The sequence below is a fragment of the Oratosquilla oratoria genome, chromosome 40 (genome assembly GCF_046742065.1).
Source record: "Oratosquilla oratoria isolate Oo_2021 chromosome 40, ASM4674206v1, whole genome shotgun sequence".
Classification (NCBI taxonomy): Eukaryota; Metazoa; Arthropoda; class Malacostraca; order Stomatopoda; family Squillidae; genus Oratosquilla; species Oratosquilla oratoria.
This window is the reverse complement of record NC_134816.1, coordinates 20,556,921-20,565,675: the sequence shown is the minus strand read 5'-3', so window position 1 is coordinate 20,565,675 and position 8,755 is coordinate 20,556,921. Positions and strand designations below refer to the sequence as shown.

Sequence of the window (8,755 nt, the reverse complement as noted above, 5' to 3'; positions counted from 1 at the left end):
TTGTTGTCATGGACTGGTGACCTTGTTGCAAAATCTTCGTTCTTCCAGTTCATTGCTGTGTATGCCTTTCACCAGATCCATCTCCTTTTGTTGTCATGGACTGGTGACCTTGTTGAGTAAAAGCAGCAACGACTGCAACAGCACTGTAGGAGAGAGGCCAAACGCAGAGTATGGGATCCAATATATTTGACGTTTCGCCCAGCAGGGCTTCAAAAAAAAAAAAAAAAAAAAAAAAAAGCCCTGCTGGGCGAAACGTCAAATATATTGGATCCCATACTCTGCGTTTGGCCTCTCTCCTACAGGACTGGTGACCTTGTTGCAAAATCTTCGTTCTTCTAATTCATTGCTGTGTGTGTCTTTCACCAGATCCATCTGCTTTTGTTCTTTTATAGATCAGAAAATAGGGCTTTACCTATTCCTCGACAGGATCTGTAAATTGGTCTCCTCTTGTTGCCATGGATTGGTGACCGTCATTCTCTCAGTTCACTGTTGTGTATTCCTTTCGCCAGATCCATCTGAAGAAAAATTCTTTTTTCCTCTTTTGTAGATTAAAAAAGTAGGAATCTATCTATTTTTCGACAGGATCTGTTCAGTGGTCTTATCTTGTTGTCCTGGACTGGTGGCCTTGTGGCAAAGTCTTCGTTCTTCCAGTGAATTGTTATGTGTCCCTTTCGCCATATCCATCTGTAAAAAAAATTCCTTTTACTCTTTTATAGATTAGAAAATAGTGTTTTACCTATTGCTCGACAGGATCTGTAAAGTGATCTCCTCTTGTTGCCATGGACTGGTAACCTTCATACTTTCAGTTCATTGCTATGTGCGTCTTCATGTGGAAATCTTCTTTTTACCTATGTATTGATTAAAAAAGTAGGGATTCATCTATTCTTCGACAGGATCTGTAAAGTGGTCTCCTCTTGTTGTCATGGACTGATGGTATCGTGACCTTGTAGCGAAGTCTTCGTTTTCCTCCGTCAGCTGCGCAGCGGTGACTTCGAGTCCAGGGTACAAAGGCGTGACAACCATATGATCGTAATCAGCGGGACGGCGTCTGTGGACAAGTTAAGAGACACATCATAAAAGTGTTATTAATACAGATCATATGAATGCAATCTGAAACAGGCTAATGCATACCGAAACACACAGACTAATGTATACCGAAAGATACCCCGCACCCAAGCTAACATGTAACATACTGGTCACGAGACCTTGATCACCTGCGTAAAATCTCGCTGACACGGGACCAGTTCAGTAGCCGCTAGTGTTAACTACAATTTAACTTAACTGGCAAGTAAGTGTTAACACTAGGATAGCTTGGAGGCAAGTTTCCTTCCTAGCTCTCCGTTGACATTGGGCAAGTAAAGGGGTAGATTACTAGTCGCTAGCACTAGCAGATACTAAACTAGCCCGGTGTCAACGAAGCTTGATGTTAACGTTTTGATAACTCTCACGCATATTGAATACGCTTTAGTAATTAATCGACTTGATGAAATTGCATCACATGTTTCCATGCACTTCTAAACGTTTGCTAAGTTTCATCGAAACCGTATGAAGTAGACTACAGCATCCCGTTTTCTACTTCACATTTCTGGGTCCTCAGTCCCACTCTGTTCAATGTGCTCGTCTCCAACATTCTGGAACTACCTCTACCACATGGGTGCAAGGTCATCTGCTATGCAGATGACATTGCGCTCATAATTCCTGGGAAACGGCAGTGCTTCAACAGGGCTCAACGCTGTTTAAGCGCTGTAGCGACCGAATGTTGCAGGTTAGGGTTAAAGATCTCCCCCACAAAATCGAAGGCCATGGCATTGAGACTCTGGAAAGAAGGGAAGCACCTCACCATCCAGGACCTTAGGCTGGACTGGGTTCACCAGTATCAGTACCTGGGGGTCTGGATTGATGAGAGGCTCACCTTTCAGAAGGAAATAGCCTATCTCAAGGAGAGACTGAAGGCAAGAACCACAGTTATGAGAGCAATGACGGGGAAGGCACTTGGTGCCACGCATCGGGTCCTTCGCACATTCTATGTGCATGCAGTCCGCAGCTTGGTGGACTACGCTGCCCCAGCTCTCATAAATGTGGCGACTGCCAAGCTTGAAGACCTGGAGCCTTGCCAAAATGCCGCAGCAAGGATTATCCTGGGAGCTCAACCTTGGACCAAGATTGTTAACCTCCGAATGGAGGCTTCATTGCCTTCATTAACGTCACGGGTCAGAAGGCTGGAGGTCGACTTTCTTGCCAAGATAGTCCAGAGCCCCAGGATAACTGATCTAAGCCAGAGCCTTGTGATAGCTCTGGGACGGATGGGTACTCATATCCACTCTGATACCTGGCTATCACAGGCGGCTGGACTAATGGACTCCTTCAGGCTCACCACCACTCTCCTTGATAAGGGTAGGGACTCTCCACACCCAGAGTTCAAGCCCTCACCACCATGGCTGTCGATACCTGCAACCTTCGTTGTCGCAAAGCTTCCCAGTAAGAAGAAGTTATGTGACCAGGAAAGAGTACGAGCGCAGGCCCTATAAGGCAGTCCGGCACTGTCGGAACCTGGAATGGCGGTCTATTATACGGATGGCTCCGTAGACCCCCAACAGGCCCCGTAGTGCGGGGGCTGCCTTCGTGACGGATGGTTTGACCTTCGGCAGGAGAGTATCTGATCATGCGTCCACTCCCCAAGCTGAGGCCATAGCGGTCCAAGGACCGTTAGAGCATGCTCTAATATCTCGAGCTGGTCCTGTGGTTTCACAGTCTCTGCTAGGCAGCTTAGAATCGACACAGCCCAGCGACAATGTACGCCTACTGACCTCCATCCTAGCACTTCTGCTGAAGCTGCATCAGCAAGGCAGGAGTGTTACCCTCAACTGGGTGCCAAGCCACGTAGGTGTCCCAGGTAACAAGCTAGCCGACGCCGCAGCTGAAGCGGCGCGCCAAAGACCCGAAGTCGATGTTGTCGTCCCTCTCAGCAGAAATCAGTTGCGCCTACGCACCAAGGCTCTTAATCAGGTACAACGGTTCCTTCAGCACAGACTGGAGGCAGAGGTGTCAGAGAGGGCGAGGTGGTACAGGGCAGTCACAGACCATGAGCCCCTTGTACTTCCTCGCTCCACACCTAGAAAAGTGGAAACTCTGCTCTTCCGTCTGCGACTGGAGGGCCGTTGTTTCTGGCAGATTAAAAGTAACGCAACACCTGAAGAGAGAAGATGCCACCACTGCAGCCACCCCAAAGCCACCCTCAAGCACTACCTCAAGCATTGCCCCGCAACTGCTTTTCTGAGGAGAGGGCCTCCGACAACATCTGAGGGTCTTGTGCGTCGCCTATGCCGCCACCTTAGCGATTATGAACTGCGTCGGCTGGTGGAGTGTCAGCCCCCCTTTAATTCTTGTATATTTTCCACTTGTATTCCGTTCATGTCAGGAAGGGTGAATTCACCGAGATGTGTATGCGTATTTCACATAGGCATGAACATCCGGTAAATGTATGAGTGGGTGTGGCCAAACCACGACCACTCATACATTGAATCCCCCCCCCTTTTTTTCTTAAATTTATTACACCATTGCTACCATTCACTAAACATCGAACACAGTTCACGTTGGGAAGGGTGCATTCACCGAGATGTGCATACGTATTTCATATACGTATGCACATCTTGTGAATGTATGAGTGTGTGTGGTTGGGCCCACACACACTCATAAGTCAAATCACCCACCAAACGGGCTCACAACCAAAGCCCGTGGGAGCCTAAAACTCCCAAATTACACAAACAAACACACACACACACTCCAAAGTCACGACGCCACGAACCAACAGAACAATCACAAACACTCCTCTTAAAATAAACAACACAAACATCCCAGTGAAAGACCCTACCTGTGTGCTGGGTAGCACACTTGATAGTGGCCTTACCTGGACCCCACACTTCCGCAAACAGAGAGCGAAGGCTAGGGCTGTGCTGGGAAAGCTAAGACGCTTCAAAACTGCAACACTGACCACCAAACGTCGATTGTACCTAGCCCTCGTCAGGCCGATTCTGTGCCAATCCCCGGGACTAAGCCAGCTGACATGTCCCACTAATAACTACGAGCATCAGAAGGTTCAGAATGCCGCTGTCAAGTTCATCACGGGTTCGCGATGGAGCGACTTCAGAACTACTGAGTCTCTACACCAAATTTCCAACATTCGTCCACTCAACCAACACAAACACAAACTTCACACAAGACACCTAGAAAAACTGCACGACAGACACAAACACCTGATACAACACATTACACCTAGACCACACCGTACAGACTATCTGTCAGCTGCGCCCGTCCCACGTGCGGTGTACACGATAAGACGTGTATAACCGTACCTATCAATAATGCACCCCTTCACCAGCTTTGACTGGTGATGGCAATAATAATAATAACGATAATAATAATGATGATAATAATAGTAATAATAATATTGTTTGTGGCCCGTTGATTGACAGGCTACAAGCATACACAAACCACTCAAAGCCAACCTGGGGTATAGCAGGAAAGCTCAGGCCTTACCTGGGGCTGAACAGGAACGCGCTCTACACGTGGGAAGTGAACTCTACTCACTACCCGTAAGATACACACACACACACACCTATCACGAACACAGCCACGACCCCACGCACAAACATCTACACTTACTTTTTCTTCGACTAAAATTTGCTTACTTTCTAACTTTCTCTTATACTACATCTCATTTCAGTTTACCTCCCACTAAAGATTTTTCCGTTTTTCCACCTTTCTCTACTACTACGCCTACTACCATTTTCTGAACTTTTGGTGATTTCAATCCCGGCGTCGGCGCCGCCGTCCGAGTTCCCTGTCCATTTCTCCCGAGCTACGACCATCAGCAGCCCCTGAACGCTCGCTTAATCGCCCGGTGGCAATAGCCCTCTTTTATACACTACTACTATCTTTTCATTTTCTTACAGACCTTCTTCCCCTCCCACAAAAACCGATCCCGCGGAAGCGGGTGGTCTTATCTAGCAAGCCGTAAGTCGCAAGAACGGATTGAGACATTTATTCCTTACTATCTTCGATCACTCGACCACGTAGTCTACCTGAGTAGTGCTCGCTACAACTGCTCGGCCAGGCAGTCTAGGGAACAAGAACTATTAACCCAGCACCTACCCGAAGCAGGTATACACGAGGTCGCGTATCCAGGAGGCTATGGAGAACCTAGCGGCAAGACCAGGAGGCACCCCAGGCGCAGCCCTTCCGATGTAGAGGAAGAGGAGGAGTGTGACGCCCAGGGTGATCAGACCGTAGAATGTGTGGACAAGAAGCATTACGCCCACCTTGCACAGCGCCTGCGCGAGGAAAAAAGTCAATTAGGTAAATTATACAAATAATCAGATAGATTAAATGAGTCATACAAATTAAATGAATTTGATCAATCTAATAAATAGATGAAAAAATAAATCTATGATTCCTATATAAATGTGAATTGCCCCTCTCGATCTTTTTTTCTTTTTTTTTTTCCAACGGGATTAAAGACGACATCCATTACACTCCTCAAATTCATAACAAATTTGTTTGAGACTGAAAGAGTGGCTGTAAGTACTATATGGCATTACCAGTCCATAGGGCAGTGGGCGGGATACAGGGATGACCCGTCATCCGTGAGGAGCTAAGATGGGAGGGAGGAAAGGATGGTGGAATGGGAGTGGAATGGGTAGGAGTGTGGTATACGCCTTTGACTTGGCTACCTCCCTGGTTAGGGGGAAAACCCTTGGTATATAGATAGACAATTCTACGATATAAAAAGTAAAATTGGGCATAAGAAATATTTATTGGACATTAGCTTGTAAATAGTTTCAAAATGCTGTGAGATAATGAGCTTTTTCATAAGAATTTATTTGCGAAAAATTGCTCGAATGTCCAAAAGTAACTGAGATGCATTGTATTAAATGAAGATAGTATAGTAAATCTAACAAAATTCTATTAATCCTTTACCTCAACTTACAAAACAAATGATGTTTATTCCATATATCTAGATTTGGAGATTTCTTTTTATATTGCCTTGCGCATGAGACTAGTCTTTCACTATATGGCAGAATAAAAAAAAAAAAAAAATCCAGAATCATATAAACACGAATATTTAGATCACAACTTAACCTAACCTAACTATTCCATAGGAAAAATAGAACTTTCTAATGCAAACTGTTTGCCTGATACTTGAGTAGAACCGAAATAAAAGAAAATGTCGGGTTGAAAACTAAATAGATAATTATAAAATGTTCTGAATAACAATCCTATAATGCTCTTAAGGTTCCATTCTTATGTTTCTCTGTGGCAGGATCAGAGTAGGGATTAAGGTAGTTATTGCTATTATTATTATTATTGTTATTATTATTATCATTATTATTATTATTATTATTATTATTATTATTATTATTATTATTATTATTATTATTATTATTATTATTATTATTATTATTATTATTATTATTATTGTTATTATTATTATTATTATTATTATTATTATTATTACCATTATTATTATTATTATTATTATTATTATTTTTATTATTATTATTATTTATATTTTTATCTTATTATTATTATTATCATTATTATTATTATTATTATTATTATTATTATTATTATTATTATTATTATTATGATTATTATCATTATTATTATTATTATTATTATCATTATTATTATTACTATTATTACTATTATTATCTTTGTTATTATTGTTATCATTGTTATTATTATTATTATTTTTATTATTATTATTATTATCATTATTAATATTATTACTATTATTACTGTTATTATCATTTTCATCACTATCATTATTTTTATTCATTCATTCATATATCTATTTTTATCTATCATGGATTAATCAATGTGTTTATTTTTTCATAAATTAACTTATTCATTTATCTATCTATTAATTGATTAATTTTATTTATTTATTGTTTATTCTTTATTCATTTATTTAATATTTATTCATTGATAATTTTTTTACATGTTTATTTATTTATTAATCGTATTTATTTATCTATTTACATAATCTTTATTAGTGACTGAAACATAACCATGACTGTATACTGTATTTCACATTTACCATTGCAATCAATTGTAGTATGACTTCGAACGAAAGACAGCTGAGGAGGAACGAAGGAATTGAGAGAAAGAGCGTAGACGAGCGAGCGTGGGCTGAGGAGATGAACATTATGTACTTACTCCGAGAAGAGAGACCCATCGATTGCAGAGAACGGAGTACCAGTGTTTGGGTTTCTCCCCGATGGCGCTAGTGTCGATCGGCTCTCCAGGCCGCGCTCCGCCAACGTCCGCCGACCCCTTGGCCTCTGCAGCATCTCCGCCCGATAAACTGCCGTCGTCTTCGCAGTTCCAGAGGGAAAAGAGAAAAAGGAATTAGAATATGAAAATAAGAAATGAAGAGGATTGTACCTAAGGGATGAAAATGGAAGCGATGTTCACAGTACAATACCAGCTGTGTAACATGAGATATGGGATGGCATTCTTCTCTATCAATGTCTCGCTTTTTTTTTTTTTTTTTTTCCCTGAAATACCTGTTCTTCCCTCAGGCTTATGTAAGCTCACAGCTTCGCCTTGCCTGTTCCCTCATACCTTGGTATTAGTTTTCCACATAATTCTCTTTGATTACTCTTACTTATTATCCTATTCTTAACTCTGGTTATGTTATTACAATGGTTATACAGTCATTCCAGACACATTCGCAGTAAGGCTGAAGACTCTACCCGGTTTTGTCTTTACTCTTGGTTACATTAATGTAAACTACATCTCACCAGTTGCAACAAGGGTTCAGTTACATGTTCCTTCTGTCAACTATGACAATATGAATAATTATACCAATAATTATGCCAGTATACCAATAACCCTGCAATATCTAGCATAAAGTTGAGCCTTTGGTCCCAGTAGATTATTATTACTTGGGTACATTAAAAATTAAAATTAGATTCCACAATTATATCCATGATTGTTTTATATATATATATGTGTGTGTGTGTGTGTGTGTGTGTGTGTGTGTGTGTGTGTGTGTGTGTGTGTGTGTGTGTGTGTGTGTGTGTGTGTGTGTGTGTGTGTGTTTATGTACGTGGGTGTTTATACATGATTCTATTATGATTATGAATATACTCCCAGACTGGCTATGTAAACAGACTGCTGTGGTCACTGTACAAGACTTTAAGCATACCAACATAAGCTGGGTAACACAACAGAGGACACAGGATAACTCCACCAAGCTGCCTCACACAGAATCAAGTACACGTTAACTGGCAGAACACGTACGAGTAGACATAACCATAACATATCTGGGGAGGAGGACCTCTGATAAGAATCCAACAGAACAATCTGTCCCCTCTTTAATTCTGATGTCATAATCCAGAGATGTCGTGGGCAAACCGGCAACAGCAATCCATAAACATAAGACTATTCTCCAAGTCTGATTACAAATTCATAGGGAAGGTACCACCGTCAACGATCTGGGCTCACCCTTGGCGGAGCGTTCATCCGTGTCAACACTCGAATGGTCGTCAGGAGAAGAACTGGCGCTTGAAGTACTGGAGCTGGCGGCACTCTGCAACAGAAATTCTTCTTTCAACTCGTGGCAATATTTAAGAAAAAAGAAAAACACTCACCGCAGCTGACATTTGAGAATTTGTGGGACTTTTTTCATATCATCTACAGCCCTCGAGCAACAAAGATGATACGCTACTCTTGTTGGTTGACATTTGTA

General features: G+C 41.9%; 1 protein-coding gene across 3 annotated transcripts in view; it reads right to left on the bottom strand.

Moving 5' to 3' along the window:
- Positions 1-317: 317 nt before the first annotated feature.
- Positions 318-8,755, bottom strand: part of LOC143020658 (solute carrier family 12 member 8) — a 97,381-nt gene continuing 88,943 nt past the window's right edge. For 2 of the 3 annotated variants that reach the window (XM_076177178.1, XM_076177180.1), the window contains exons 11-14: positions 8,512-8,596; positions 7,219-7,376; positions 5,152-5,330; positions 318-1,048 (exon numbers count right to left, since the gene is read on the bottom strand). In XM_076177178.1, the coding sequence (XP_076033293.1) occupies positions 880-1,048; positions 5,152-5,330; positions 7,219-7,376; positions 8,512-8,596 (591 nt within the window). In that variant the 3' untranslated portion in view covers positions 318-879. The remainder of the gene's footprint in view (positions 1,049-5,151; positions 5,331-7,218; positions 7,377-8,511; positions 8,597-8,755) is intronic. The other variant, XM_076177179.1, reaches the window with a different exon arrangement.